This window comes from Myotis davidii, unplaced genomic scaffold, assembly GCF_000327345.1.
Source record: "Myotis davidii unplaced genomic scaffold, ASM32734v1 scaffold575, whole genome shotgun sequence".
Taxonomy (NCBI): domain Eukaryota; kingdom Metazoa; phylum Chordata; class Mammalia; order Chiroptera; family Vespertilionidae; genus Myotis; species Myotis davidii.
The window spans coordinates 8,028,972-8,045,087 of record NW_006290306.1 but is presented as its reverse complement, the minus strand read 5'-3'; the positions used below and the strand labels follow the sequence as shown (position 1 = coordinate 8,045,087).

Sequence of the window (16,116 nt, the reverse complement as noted above, 5' to 3'; positions counted from 1 at the left end):
TTTAGGTGTCTTTGCTAATAAAATTCTCAAATCCACAGGACCCATGGCTGAGAAGGGTCAATAAAAGATACAAGTAAGCTAATGTTTCTTCTGGCAGGTTTCTCTACAAAATGGGAAAACTTAAGCTGCTTATTTTATGAAACACTGGCATGAGAAATTCAGAATTACAGTTGTCCATTGAAAAACTTGTGTGTGCTTTGAATGATATGCTCAGTAAATTGCCAGGTCTGAGATGTTAACAGAATTTATCAAGAGTAGCACCACCCACAAGCTGGCTCTGGGGTTTGGAATCAGAGCTGTGAAGATGATAAGGTGGGAAAGGGTTGGCGTTATTCCTGCATCTAAGAAGAGCAGGGAGGGATGCTCATTGAGAAGCCACCAATTTCACCTTTTCCTTTTAGGAAATGATGCCTTTAAAACATGCTGTCAACAACAAAGCAAATAGATAAGAAGTCTTTTTATTTTTAAAGACGTTCATAGCAGGAAATCCTGAAATTGGATCACAGTTTCTAATTCATTCACTTTGTGGTAATGGTAATAATGAAGCATTTTTACTTGAATACGAAGAATAGAAACCTCCTTTTTACCACTGGGACTCCTTTAATTCCATATGTTTTTATTTTATAGATCAAGCATATTGCATTAGATTCTGTCCTTGAACCTGTGAGTCACAGGGCCAAGAAGGAAGAACTGCTCACCTTGAACACCAGGTTTCCCTTTTGGGCCTGGAAGTGCCCCCAGCAAACCTGAAAGAGGTAATTTTGGCATATTAATATTTTCTATGTGGTTGATTTCATTATGTAGATATGATTCATTCTACTGGGTCAATTTAACCTTGGCAATAAAAGGAAGTTTAAATGGTCACACACCCAGAACATGTTAAAGATTGTTCTGTCAGAAAAGAATCTCTAGTGTAGTGAAGGGTTACTAATTAGTAATTAATAATTAGTGTCACTAATTACTTCATGCAAAATAAAACTAGTAGATCCAAGATAATGAGCAAGTTGTACCTGTTTCTCCCTTTTCTCCTGGTGGACCAGGAATCCCATCGCATCCTTGGTCTCCTCTCATACCCATTGGTCCAGGGTTTCCTGGGAATCCTGGAGGGCCTGAAAAAAAAAAAAAAAGAAGTCATTCAAAGAGAGAACTTCCTTCCTATCAATGGTCTAATGTGCCAGATGTGTGTAATTCTGGTAAAAGTGTTTATTTTGCAGAACTGTAGTTCTGTGCAGCTAACTTCACAATGAAAGCTATGAATAGACTAATACAACCATGAGGATTATCACTTTGGAATGTCTAGGTTGGCAGACCTTTGAATTAGGTATAAATAGCTAGCCTCACTCTTCTGCATTTCTGCTTGAGGACCGAGTAACTGGAGGCTACCTTCTAAAGAGCAGTCGTGGCTCAAAGCTACAGCTAAGCAGAGAGTTCAAACTCAGGGGGAACGCGCTTCCCTCAGGAAAGGGTGATAGACAAAGTAGAGAAGGAACCTGGAGGGCCTTTTGTTCCTGGAAATCCAGGGAAGCCTTTCATTCCTTTTGACCCCATGTCACCATCAGGACCCGGCTTTCCTATAAATGGAGAGAGAGGGAAAGGACAAAAAATACCGAAAGATAAATGGTTACATTGGCTGAAATGGTCGGTTCTTACAGTCAACTTTGCTCATGTTGTACCCATCACCTCAGGCTTTTCCTTGGGCGCTACTTCCCTAGAGAAGCACAGCAATGTGTTGAATCACTTTGAAAGTGTGCATACAGCAATCACGTGGGCCACTCGATACCTGACTTATTGCTTTAATTGAGAATTAACAGCAAATCCATGGAACCTTTTAGTGTTTGAAATGATAATTTAAATGGTACCTGTAAGTAAGACCTGTGGCTGCAACCCAGTAGCTTAGCAGTTGTTTTTAGTAAAGCAAAAACAAAAACTGAAACCCGAATTATAAGCAAATAAAAAAGAAAGCCCTGCCTGACCGGTTTGGCTCAGTGGATAGAGCATCGGCCCGCGGACTGAAGGGTCCTGGGTTCAATTCCAGTCAAGGGCATGTACCTTGGTTGCAGGCACATCTCCTTTGGGGAGTGTGCAGGAGGCAGCTGGTCGATATTTCTCTCTCATCGATGTTTCTAACTCTCTATCCCTCTCCCTTCCTCTCTGTAAAAAATCAATAAAATATATTTAAAAAAAAAGAAAGCCAAAGTTTGACCTTAAAACATTCCAGAAAAAATAAAACCACAACAGTGTTATGGGTTGAATTGTGTTGCTTCCTAATTTATATGTTGGAGTCCTAATCCTCAGTATTTCAGAATATCACTCTACTTGGAGACAGGGTCTTTAAAGAAGCGGTTAGATTAAGATGAGGTCACTAGGGTGGGCTCTACCCCAACATGACTGGTGTCGATAAGGAGAGGCTATTTGGACACAGACACAGAGGACAGACACGGGGGAAGGTGGCCCTCTATGAGTCAAGGAGAAAGGCTTCAGAAGAAATCAAACTTGCCGATACCTTGATCTCAAACTTCTAGCCTACAGAGTTGTGAGAAAAGAAATTTCCACCTGTGTTGTTTGTTATGGGAAACCTAGAAAACTGATGCAACCATCATAAGATTGGACAATGAACTAACATTTCACGTCTTTAGGCTGAGCACCTCAGAAGTTTTGTTTACAGGAGCAGCTTTTTAGATCTCAGTCCACCAAACTGGCTCATCGGCAAATAAGGCTTCTCTTGATTAATCTTCTACTCCTTAGTATCTTAGAATTTGAAGATCAAAGTTGAATAAAAGCAATTATAATACAAAAACCTAAATAGCTTTCTGTCTACAGAGACGATTCTAGGCAGTGAGAGCCACGCCTCCTGCTCTCAGAGTAAAGCCCATGCTCACCTGGGTGGCCGGGACTTCCAGGATGTCCAGGGACGCCGTCAGGTCCAGCAGGCCCCGAATGTCCAGGTGGCCCAGGTGGCCCTCTTTCTCCTTTCATTCCCACATCACCTGGCAATCCTGGTTCTCCCTTAAATTCAGTCAGACACCTTTAAAATTCTCATATAAGCAGGGTATGTGATCAGAATGAAGTATAAACTATATTTGTTTGCATTTATTTATTATTATTAGCACTAGAGGCCCAGTACATGAAATTCGTGCACTGGTAGGGTCCCTAGCTGCTGCTGGCTGGGTACTCCCTCCCTTCCCCCAGTTGCCGGGCCGGCCCTGCCCCCTGGTCAAACTCCCAGACGAACTCCCGGTTGAGGGGACAATTTGCATACTATGCTTTACTATATAGGAATATTATTTAGCTAGTTAGTTAGCAATTCATACTGAGTATCTGCTGTGTGCCAGTACTGTGACAGGTGTTTGGAAAAGGGGGCTACTTGTTTTGTGGGACCCAGCCCAAAATGAATATTCAGCTCCCTTTTACAAAATGGTAAAGCATGCTCTGGTTTCTCTTCAGACCGCATAAATCTTTCACCTTTGACAAAATGGTAAAGCAATTCAAGACAGTGACATCAAAGCATTGAACCAAGTGTTGCTGTCCTTCTTAGCACCCAACCTCTGTGACTACATGGGTCACACACTTACAAAGCTGGCTCTCACCAGGAATATAATAACATATACACATGTGTGATATATACAGTCCCTGCTTCATGGAGCTTTAGAGACCAGTGGGGAGATAGGAAATAATCACACAAAGGTATAATTTCAACTTGTGATGATTAACTCAGGAATAGGAAAGAAATAGTTAGACCAAATGAATATATGTTCTACAGATATTATGCATGCCGGTAAGTGCATGTCAATCATATGTAAAAGAAAGCAAAGTCTTCATTACATTTGTACTTCAATTTTATGATAAACCAACACATATGGATTTGGTGGTTACTTACAAAATCTCCATAGTAATTGATTAAAATATACTACTCTGTTACTATGATTTGCCAGTCTGATAAAATGAGCCCATTTTTTTTTTGTTCAATGCGTAGTTCTGACCATCTCTTCTGTGGTTACCTATGAAAACCCTAAATCTACGTGAAACAATTAATTGAATGTGAATCAAGCATAAGACAATTCCTCACTGAGAAAATATCTCAGTGGAAACGGTGTCTCCCTGGTTTTCTGAGGACTAATCTAAAATCAAGGGCAAAGGAAATTTATTTGTGCTCCAAGTAATAAAGGGCTGCTTTCTTGGGTCTGTGTGGCTTCTAAACATTTTCTTTTATGTTGTTTTAGTAATTACCACTGGAGAACATGATTGGTGGAAATCTTTAGGTAAGGTAATATTTTATTGGCTCAAAATTGTCAGGGAAAAGGCCCTCTAAGCAACAAGTTTTATATATTTGAGAGTCGTATACTTTTGAAAGTCTGATAAAAATGTAGACTCGCCCCTACAAAAATTTGCATTCATTTTACATTCAGTTTCAGGAGATTAGCAGACTTCTTCGGGTTCCATAGATGCATGGAAATCCATGTTAAAACCCCTGCTTATGGGAATTCATATTAACCATTCTCTAGTGATCTAGCTCTGGCTTTTATTGTAAGTACACACAGAAAGATTGGAAGGAAATGAACCTAAAAAACCCAGCTGAGCCCCATGGAAATGCTTGGTGAAATGTTTGGTTGTTACTTGGTACAACATGCTAGCAAGGGCTTCAACCTCTAGTTAACAGCACAAGCACTGAGAGCATTGAGACAAGATACAATTCTGTGTAATGGAATGAAAGTATAGTTCTGAAACAATTAAAATACAAGTATGTATCTTAGGATTTTGTCTGCTTTTTGCTGATGCTCTAAAGTTATTTTGCTTTATATCTTTTATTACAGTTTAATAAGTCAAATGTTTTTTATTATAAGGTGTGGAAATTTATTTTTATAAGTCTGTGTGAGGTGAATCCACAGCAGAGACTGGCTACTTTGTGTCACAGAAAACAGACACTGCCCTGGCAGATTGTGTGAGTCACTGATCACTGCCTCCTTCTGGCAGCACACTGAAATTGCAGGGACAATTATGAGAAATTCCTTGAGAGTTGAAACTGACAGGAATACATTAAGAAGTTGGCAGCTGTGTAATAGGCATCCTCAGTTGTGAAGATATGATTAAAGAGAACCCAAATACCTACCTGAAAATATAATAATATTTAAAATGTTCTCTGCTCACATTGAATCCAATAGTTGTTGGTATTTAAAGGGACTCACCCCACCACCAAAATGTAAGTACTTCACTGGGCGATATACCTTGGGTCCTGGTGGTCCTGGCCTTGTGCGTTCTGAATAACCTGGCTCTCCCTTATCTCCTTGGAAACCATGAATACCTGGGAAGCCTGTTTTTCCAGGGTGACCTGGGAGTCCCAAAGTTCCTCTCTCTCCTTTGGACCCTGAAATTAGGAAAGAAATCAGATAAAAGAGGTAAACACAGGGATCTCGAAGTGTTCTACTTCCAGCCTTTGCACAAACCACCTTTCTTTTAGGAAGTTGACTTTTCGGTATCACCAATATACCAGGTAGTCATAATGGATTATTTTTACACAATGTAAATATTATTTTGTTCTCACTAGTGTTCTAGTTGCACATAGTGCATTTGTCAGAAAGTAAATCTAGTTGTATTACACCAACTTTCTAAGAAATGGGAAATCAAAACAACACAAAAAATCTAGAACTGGGATCCATCATAAGCTTGTAGGCTCATAGCAGGATCTTATACATTACCTGGCACCCCCATGTTCCCCATGCTTCCTGGCACTCCACGGGGGCCAGGTTCTCCAGGATTCCCATTGCTTCCAGGATCTCCTCTGGGGCCTTGAGAACAAATAAACAGTCATGTGCCCTGCATAGTTCCTGGACACAAGCTGCTCAATAAATATTGGTTGCCTGCATGAATTTATGTATCCAGAGCAGCCAGGCCAGTTGGTTTAAGTACTTGCTAGCTGCCTTTTTGCCTTCATATAAGGAGGGGACTGAGGACCCAGACATGTAAACTTATAGGTTCTTGTCAGCAGGTTTTGATTTTGAATATCAAGATCATCTTAGGACCAACACAGGGAAGTAATAGATTTCTACACAGAACATTTATTGCCATGTAATATATTTTGATGGGATCACAGAGAATAAGGTGGCTACTTTATTTTTTTTTTAAATATTTTATTGATTTTTTATGGAGAGGAGGGGAGAGGGATAGAGAGTTAGAAACATCAATGAGAGAGAAACATCGATCAGCTGCCTCCTGCACAACCCCTACTGGGGATGTGCCCGCAACAAAGGTTCATGCCCTTGACTGGAATCGAACCTGGGACCCTTGAGTCCGCAGGCCGATGCTCTATCCACTGAGCCAAACCAGTTAGGGCTAAGGTGGCTACTTTAATTGTTCAAAAAATTAGTTTGCAAACTCAATAACCTGATTAAAAAAGAAAGAGGCAAATTTGAAAACCTCTAAAGCATTATCTGGTTTTCTTCTATGATATGTAATATTGTGATAAATTAAAGTTTACAATACATATTAGTAGTTTCAAAATAACATTTTTAGTACAAAAATGGAACTTTCTGCATATTGATATTTTTTAGTTAATACAGGCTAACTATACACACCTTCATTTTGGTTTAATTTAGAAGCAAATTTCTGTTGGAAGACTGTTAGAGCAGGATTCAAATTCATACCAGAAAGTCTAGAAACACATTTTTGTTACATTTAGATTTAGGGAAACTTAAAGCCTGATATTTCTGTTAGCAAGTCCACTGTACCTAATGGTCCTGGAGGTCCAGGTGGCCCTTTGAGTCCTTTTAAACCTGGTAACCCGGGAATGCCTCTGTTTCCTTTCTCACCCGGCTGTCCTGTAAACCCTAAAGTTAAACAATGTATTAAAAATACAGGTTAGAATTTTATCAGAGTTATCCACATCCTGATTAACATTGATGTGATATTGTTATAATAGGATATAGGATATTTATTAAGAGAATGGGCCAATGTGGACTTATCTCTTTTTAAAAACAGGATTAAATGAGAATATTAGCACAGTAGCTGGCATGAGTTAGCTCTCAAACAAAACCAGCAATTATCAAGCATTATAAGAATTAGTGGCCTAAATATAACTTCTTCTGGCTTTATCTTAGTGATGCCAGAGGACTATGTTTGTATCTACACTATCCCATTCTCAGTCCATTTATTATAACTATGGTGTATTAACTAATTAGCATATGGCAGACACTATTCTGTTTTTATTTATCTTATTTAATCTGCAGGCAATCTCAGTCTATCCTCAAGCCTCCCCAGATAGAGTGCAGAGATGAGAAAACTGGCTTAAGAAGTCAACGGACTAAGCTAGAGGCGCCCTGTCCATCAGTAGTAGTGTTGGGACTTGAACCCAGTTCCACAGGCGGGAGAACTCATAAACTTCCCACAACGCCGTCCTGCTTTTGTAGAACATGGCTTTGATCACACTATTTTCCAGATCAAAAAATATTACTCACTGGCTTTCCATACATACACCTGCGTCTCCCCTGCAGACTCCTTTAGGAGAGGGCCACAATTGTGCTTACCTACACCCTCAATACCTCATCCATTTGCAGTGGATGCCTTTGAGTCTTTGAGAAATTAAGATTTCAAAAATGGGTTGTATTTAAATTAGAGAGGCCTACAGCACCTTGTGCAGAATTTGTTAAGCAAATCTTTATCCATCCTTATGTTATAAGCATAAAAATATTTGTTGGCTACAATCCCACTTCTCAAAATGTATTGCTGATTACTCAACACAATATGGTTTTGCAACTGAAGATGTACATTTTTCTGTATTATTCACTGCTATGAAAGCTTAACCTGCAATATTTCATTTTACCCAGAAATTCTCTTTTTTTCTAAAATTGGTCAAGGCAGGCTTTCTTAAAATGGATAAAACACTCCTCTCCAAAGGATTTTGAGCGTGAGAAGCAATTTTGGGATGCAAATGAGAAAAATTAATCCTGACGGCTGATGGAATATAGTGGAATGTGGGGTGGAGGTTTCTATTTCAGGCAGGGAAGGTTTTTATGTGGAACCTCCTAAGGGTTTATTTTTCAACTTACTTGGCAAATAGGGGTTTTGAGACTTACGGTTTAAAAACTGACTAGGGAAATTTAAAAACAGCTGACCAAAGTGCAGAGTGGACTTAGAAATAAAGTTATGCATTAAAGAGGCAACATATTATTGTGCAAGGCACATGAGACCAAGTTCTAGTTCAGGCTTGGGCCACCAACTGGCTATGGGACTGTGGACAGGACACTAAACACTGGCCCTCACTGTTCTCAATTGCCAACTGGAAGGGTTAGCCTGGATAATTCTCAGTTTTCGAATCAGCTCTGATGTTCTGGTTCTAAATGTAAGGCAGTCTGTACCTTTCAGGCCTGGTTCTCCTTTGTCCCCCTTTAAGTGAGCTATTTGAGAAGGCCCGGGAAGTCCTTTAGCTCCTTTCTCCCCCTTGGCTCCTGGGGGTCCTCTCTCACCCTTTGCTCCTGGGATTCCAAAGCTACCTGTAAGACAGGAGTAACCACAGCAGTTCCTTAATTCTTTAAGTAGTTCATAAGGATGCAAAAGTTAACAGTGCTTACCATAAAACAAAACAAACAAGCCAAAACACTTGGCAGTGCTTGTAGGGAAAAAAATGATCCCGTTCAAATGGGAAAAAGGAAAACAGGAAACAGCAAAATCAAATACATGGTTTCCTCAGAACTAGTTTCCCCTCGGAGAATAAAACATAACTTATGTTGCTGTTCCTTGTGCCTGATAACTGGAAAGCACTTCCATCACTCACCCTTCTGTCCTGGGGAGCCTGGGGTCCCAGGAGGCCCCGGAAGGCCAATGTTGCCAGGGTAGCCCATCATCCCAATGGTTCCTCTTTCGCCTGTCGAAACAAGTAACACAAAGCATATTCAGAATGAGAAAAGCAAGTGCTTTCTCCACAAAATAAATTATACTTAGAAGGAGAAAGCGGGAGCTGAAGGAATGGTTTCTGTAAATAAGAAAATAACCATAATTGTCTAGGAGATGGGTCAGTAACCAGTCTCTTATTACATCATGTATGTGGAAGTCATTGGTAGCAGATCACATTTGTGGATAAGAATAGAATATGTTTATGTTTTGGACTATTCCTCCTCCCCATCCAAGACCAACAGCTCATTTTGTTTTCTTCATAGCTGTTGTCTAGAGTTGAACTTATAACTAATGTATTTATTATTGTCTCACTCACTGTCAGAGGTGGAACTTGTCCATTGATATGTCCCTAGGGCCTAGAGCAGTGCTGGCATGTGATAACAGCTCAATCATATGAATGAAAGGATAACTTGCAGATTAAGTTGTTACCTATGCTCTTCTCTAGAGGAAAGGTCAGTGAGGTTACATGCCAGGAGAATATTGGAATATTCTTCTGAAACATATTAACTGTCAACACAATGATGAAATAAAATGGACTATAAGGGAATGCTATGAATAACCATATGCCAGCAAATTAGATAAACTACAGAAAATGGACAAACTCCTAGAGATGCCCAGATTACCAAAACTGACTCAAGAGGAAATAGAAAATCTGTTTAAACCCATAACAAATGAATAAATTGAATTAGTAATTTTTAAAATTATCACAAAGAAAAGCCCAGAACTGGATGACTTCACTGATGAATTCTACCAAACATTTAAAAAAATATACCTTTTCCACAAACTATTCTAGAAAATGTAAGAGGAGGCATGAGTTAACTTCCCATCTTGTTCTATAAGACTGGCATTACTCTGACACCAAAACTAGGAAGAAACATTATAAGAAAAGAAAAAAGACAGGCCCATTTCCCTTGTAAATACAGATGCAAAAATTCTCAACAACATACTAGCAAATCTATTTTAGTAGTAAGATATAAAAAAGGATTACACCGCAAAAATAACCATTATTTTCAGTGGAATACCTGAAACTAATATGATATGATATCACAACTGTAATTGAAAAATAAAAATAAATAAATAAAAGCAGAAGAAAATACCTGGTGGCCCTAAAATTCCTGGGTTTCCTGGATATCCTTTTGGACCAGGTGGTCCCATCTCGCCTTGATGACCTGGCAATCCTGGTGGTCCAGGTTCTCCAGGCAGTCCTGACCTATCCAAACCCGGAATCCCTGGGTCTCCCTTTGGTCCTGCTTCACCTTTTCTGCCTATATGTGAATGAATGAATGAATGAATGAAATAAAGGAATGGACACACAAGTACTTTCCCCACCAACTAAAGAAATATTTTATGGCTGTAAATATTTAGCTTTGTGATTTGGGGCTAAATAAAACACAAAATTTTTTAAGATCTCTTCTGTCTTTAGCATTCTCTGTTTCAATGACTCTTGTAGTAATAAAAATGTAAAATTTAGATCTATTTTCTAGTTCTGCGGGCACATCCTGGGACTGCACTTAATGACTTTGCCTTAGTCATTTGAACTTCCAGAACACATTCAGTGCCACTCACCATGCGTGAGTCCTCGCTGTAACAAATCCATGACAACAAGGTTTATGTTTCATACCAGTTCCCATGAGCAGTGGTCAGGACTTGCTGCTGGACAGTTCCAGAGTTAAACAGCAAAGCACCCAGCAGGAGTCCCAGGCCACTTGCCCATCTAGGACTGGTTTTGAGGCCCTCCTCTTACCTTGTTGCCCTTTCAATCCATTTAAGCCTGGAAGTCCTTGGGGTCCCCTGGGACCCTCTGTGCATCTCCCTGAGAGTCCTTTTTCTCCAGGTGGTCCAGGCTTCCCTGGTTCCCCTGCAAAAGAGAGACCAAGAATATATTCCGGGGCCAAAATCCAAGGTCCTAGAATTGCTATCCCAAGTATTCTCCTGTAACCGCCCCCCTAAACTGGGCCAATATTTATTATCTTTAATATGTCTTATACAGAGAACACTCATTAAGAAGGAAAAAAGGAACAAAGAAGGGAAGAAGGAACAAAGGTAGAGCAACAATGTTGAGTGGAGAAATAATTAAGCCCCACAGATTCTATTTATTCATCTAGAACTTTGTTTGAGAATTCTTGACCCCTAGAGCACCTACACATTCAATTTGTTGCATTTTAGCAAAGCTCACAGTGGAGAAAAGTACCTCGTGGTCCATCAAGCCCTCCAGTTCCTGGAATTCCAGGGAGACCTGGAAGTCCAGGGAGTCCAATTGCTCCATTTTCCCCAGAATTGCCTCTTTCTCCTGGAAAACCTGGTGTTCCTGGTTCTCCAGGCATGGCTAGTCCTGGTTCTCCCTGTGGCACAGAAATGGTGTTAGTATTATTATTTAATGCTTCTAGATACTTATTGACTACTAGTGGCCTGGTGCATGGATTCGTGCACATTGAAAAGAAATTAATTAGAAGAAAGACTCGTGTGCTAATTACGTTACAGCAAAAATTACATGTCAAAATAGTATATATAATATAGTATTATAAAATTAAAACACACGTGTGATTGGCGCCTGTGGGAGCTTTATATGTATCACACATGTGTGAGTCAACATATATTTTTAAATTTCCAGTGCACGTCACATGTACCAGCCTGTCAGATGTACGTATGGTCAGTGACTTAGCTTTTTATACATAGAGACTGGCTTGTCTTTAGGGCTATTTACTTGAAGATAACATCTGCATTATGGAGATCCTAAGTACCTTTTTTCACAGTCACCACCATTCTATCAACTCTAGTTGCTGACTTTTCTATAAATTTATGCATAATAATTCTTTAGATCCCCTACTTTTTCATAATACTGTGGGATTTTCTGTAACAATCTAGATGTCTCTGTGCTTGAGTTTTCTCATAACTATCCACATTTCTTTCTAGAGTTCTTCCATTTTCTTTTTTTAAAAAATATTTTATTGATTTTTTACAGAGAGGAAGGAAGAGGGACAGAGAGTTAGAAACATCGATGAGAGAGAAACATCGATCAGCTGCCTCCTGCACATCTCCTACTGGGGATGTGCCCGCAACCAAGGTACATGCCCTTGACCGGAATCGAACCTGGGATCTTTCAGTCTGCAGGCCGACGCTCTATCCACTGAGCCAAACCGGTTAGGGCAAGTTCTCCCATTTTAAATATATATGTTTCTGAAGGTTAAGGAAGAAATAGAAAGGCAAACCTGTCTTAACACTTTCTGTTTTCCTTTCTAAAAGGGAGGAATAGTTAAAAAAAAAAAACTTAAAAAAATTCATCTGCTTTAGCATTTACAAGTATATTGATAATTTCTACACAGAGCATCCTGACTGGCAGGAACATCCTAACTGGCCAACTGTAATTGTTCCTCCTCTTCCCCATTTCAGTCTGAATTTTAATTCTCAAAGACCTTGGCTCCTGGGAGGCCTGGACTTCCAGGTAACCCTGGCTTTCCCATTTCTCCAGGACAACCTGGTGATCCTTTAGTTCCCGGAGAACCTCGGTCTCCTACAGGGGAAAAAAAAAAAAAAGGTTGCATGATTAGTCTTATTAAAAGATTTTGGGCAGTATCTCTTTTATTTTACCTTATGTCATGAGGCAAGTAGCTATACATGTTTTATGGAAGCTTGAGTGATGAAAAAGCCAATGGCTAAATTAGCAGTTTTTAAAAATTCAATTCCAAATCAGATTACATTAGTTCCCAATTTTTAAAATTACCTTCTCCATTTTTGTTGTTTAACATCACTACAATTTTGATTCAGTATTTTTTTAAACCACTGATCTCAGTTGACCATTGGACAGACTTTTTCTTTAAGAAGCATATTTTACATTCAATATATAGCCAAATGCATATTTATACACACACACACACACACAACCCATATCAAGATATAAAGCATTTCCAGTACCTACCTAACCTTTCTCACCATGGGTTGCTCAAGAGAATTACTTCCTAATGCCCTATAGGAGCCACTGAATGTAATGAGTTAACTTGTCTCTTTTGCTTTATGGCAAGAGAATTGAGAAAGAAGTCACACACATCATTTTTTCTGTTCTGTGGTTCAGAAGAGGAAACCCTGGGTGGAGCAAAGCTGCCTTCAGAGAGTTCCTTTATGCCCCTAATTTGACCAAGTTTTAATTAACAATTAGTTTATGGGCTTCATTAGGTTTAAAAGGGAAATTTGGACTCTCCTGTTTCCAGGAGCTCTTAGGCTAGTCCTGGTGCCCAGTTGGAGTCTCCTTTGTGAAGGTGACTCCAGAGGGGATAGAGCCAGGAGGCAATTTTCTTCATGCAGGGTCCAAGAAGGACGAGGCAAAAACATGGGCCGGGCTGGGTTGCTTCAGAGGTCACTGGCAAGGAATTTCAGTCAAAGACATTCTTGGGACCACATGAAAAATCTGATTAGGTTTTTCATTTCAAGTACATACTCATAAATTGAGATCAATATTCCCATATTTGGGCAGAACTGATGCATGGTAAACACTGATGATACAGTAATTTAAGAGATAAAGCACCAAACAAGGATTATTATTTCTTTTTTTTGAGTTATTTTATTGAATTTATTGGGTGACATTGGTTCACAAAACCATACAGGTTTCAATAAACATCTGCATGCTGCATGGTGCACCCACCAAAAGTCTCTTTCCATCCTCATTGTCTCCCAATTTGCCCACCTCTACCTAGCCCCATTCCCTTTTTCTCTGGCTCTTACTGCACTGTTGGCTATGTATTTTGTATATATGATTTTTGGCTAATCCCTTCATCTTCTTTCATCCAGTTGCCCTGCCCCTTTCCCTCCAACAGTTGTCAGCCTGTTCCATGTATCCACACCTCTGTTTCTATTTTGCTCATAAGTTTATTTTGTTCATTAGATTCCACATAATAGTGAGATCATATGGTATTTGTCTTCCTCTGAATGGCTGATTTCACTTAGCATAATAATCTCGGATTATTATTTCAACAAACACCTTAAATAATACTGAAAAAAACATGAAATTATTATAAAACCTGAAATTGTATGCAACAGCCCAGTGACTGAGGTTACTCATATATCACCCCAGATAAGACGTGTGTGTGTGTGTGTGTGTGTGTGTGTGTGTGTGTGTGTGTGTGTATGCACTTGTCAGTGGGGAGCCGCTGCATTTCTTTGGAGAGTTTTCCCTTTGATGAGAAACAGCACCTTTTTTTCCTAAAGAAAAATAACTTCTGTGGTTTATTTTGGAGTGAATGGGGGAATCAGCTGTGTGTGATTTAATATTCTTTTTTATTATAAGAGAAATGCATAAAGTGAGGAAATGTATAAGTTAAAAAAAGTGTAGGCATCTATTCAGAAGTAAAGAAAGAATTCCTCACAATCCCACTATCAAGAAGAATCACTCTGGTGAATTTTTATGCATTTAAAAAACATGATTGAGATGAGGCTGCATAAATAAATGTGAACTCTCTCTTTTTGTCTATCGTCATTGTAGGATATTTTCCCCATTTAAGGCTGATAAAAGACATCATTTTAAAGGATAGTATGCATATTTCCTATGTTATTCACTATACATGTTTATAGTTTCTAAATATCCACAATGAACCTTACATTTTAAAATTTTTTAACTTACCCTTAGGTCCAGGAGGCCCAGGGAATCCAATTCCTGGAATTCCTGGATCTCCGTCAGGCCCAGGAATACCTGGTTCACATTTTCCTGTTTGTCCCGGGAAGCCTTAACAACACATATACATCCACATCAGCAACTTTCCTTTATATTGCCTTATAACCAAATGTCTAAGTTTCTGTGTCATCCCAGACATTTTTGGAAATTAAAAAAGAATTTACCACAACCCTGACTTCCTCCCCATTCCTATCCAGTGGACTAATCATTAGGAACTGCAAATAATTTTGAAAATATAATTTATCTCCTAAAAGAATTTTTCTAAATTTCTTACATTATGTAAGTCTCCTTCCATTCATATTGGCAAAGAAGTTAAGTTTTCTAATGAAGAAGCTGTGGGAACTATAGTCATCGCTGGCACCCATTCCTTGCTCCTCCACCAAAATCCATGAAGACTGTTCTGCTCATGAATTTCTCTTAAGTAACTGTTTCAACTCCCTTTTGGAATCAGAAGCACCAATGGGAATAATCTGGGTAACTTCAAAGGACAAGAGCAAGTCCCCTGTCTGTTGCCTTGTCATCTGACAAACTGACCTGTGCTCTCTTCGGGAGCCAGTGAATATAATTTTTCCTTAAAACTGGAACAGTGTTTTCCCAGGAAAGTCTGGGTGCTATCTGATGCCAGGCACCAGACTTGGCAAAGAGGATACTTACCAGGTGGACCGCGGGAGCCAGCATGGCCTGGTGGCCCTGGTGGTCCTGGGAGCCCTGGGACTGGTGTTGAAACACTGAATTCTCCCCTAGGGCCTTAAGAAGATTTATGATCATAAAATCAGTGTGCATATTGAAGCTTTTTCTTGGTTCCGAGGAAAAATATATGATAGGATAATAAAGGGTTTACAGACATATTCCAAGAAATATGAAGAATGATCTCTGCAAAATTGGCTTAACGATGACTAGCCCATAGGAACTTTTTAACTTAATTGATAAATATTTATAAGCATCTATTATTGTCTATGCCTTGTTTTAATTAACAGCCCAACATGCTGGCCTATTGGAAGAGAGCCTATTCTGAAAAGAATTGATAATATGAATGCTGCTTAAATATTGTTGAATACTGGTAGGTTACTTATTTATTGGGTAACTAGTTTTCATAAGAAGGACATATGAAATATTGCACAAACCACGAAGTGGGGCTGATGTGGGTTTAAATCTTGGCTTTGCTCTTTGTAAGGTCTGTGAGTTTGGCTATATTTCCAAACCTCTCCAATAACTTCCTCAGGTGTCATTATGAAAATAACACCTGCCTAGCTAGTAAAGGTTTGAGATAATGTTCTGGCCAAAGTGGCCAATATTAAAAACATGTTAGTGATTAGTACTGTCCATATATTTATACATTTATAGGAAAAATAAGTAGTGTGATGGGAAAATTGATGATAATGTATTTTAGAACATTGGAATGTTTCATTAAAGATTCACAGTTAGAAAGAATAGAAGAGGGTTTGAAGGTGGATTACAAGAGGACTGAGAAACATTTTCAGTCAAGGGCCAGACAGAAAATAGTTTCAGTTTTGTGGTTCAGATGTTTTTTTTTTTAATATTTTATTACTTTTTTACAGAGAGGAAGGGGG

The 16,116-nt window shown here is 39.1% G+C and overlaps 1 protein-coding gene across 1 annotated transcript in view; it reads right to left on the bottom strand.

Moving 5' to 3' along the window:
• The window catches only part of COL4A3 (collagen type IV alpha 3), a gene marked incomplete at its 5' end in the record, with an annotated part of 118,577 nt that overhangs the window by 18,924 nt on the left and 83,537 nt on the right, over positions 1-16,116 (bottom strand). Inside the window, 15 exons of the mRNA XM_015563697.1 lie at positions 699-746; positions 1,011-1,109; positions 1,491-1,571; positions 2,880-3,006; positions 5,223-5,362; positions 5,694-5,783; positions 6,723-6,821; positions 8,349-8,483; positions 8,765-8,854; positions 9,981-10,148; positions 10,628-10,741; positions 11,075-11,225; positions 12,297-12,394; positions 14,495-14,596; positions 15,200-15,292. Coding sequence (XP_015419183.1) covers positions 699-746; positions 1,011-1,109; positions 1,491-1,571; positions 2,880-3,006; positions 5,223-5,362; positions 5,694-5,783; positions 6,723-6,821; positions 8,349-8,483; positions 8,765-8,854; positions 9,981-10,148; positions 10,628-10,741; positions 11,075-11,225; positions 12,297-12,394; positions 14,495-14,596; positions 15,200-15,292 — 1,635 coding nt within the window. The remainder of the gene's footprint in view (positions 1-698; positions 747-1,010; positions 1,110-1,490; positions 1,572-2,879; positions 3,007-5,222; positions 5,363-5,693; positions 5,784-6,722; positions 6,822-8,348; positions 8,484-8,764; positions 8,855-9,980; positions 10,149-10,627; positions 10,742-11,074; positions 11,226-12,296; positions 12,395-14,494; positions 14,597-15,199; positions 15,293-16,116) is intronic.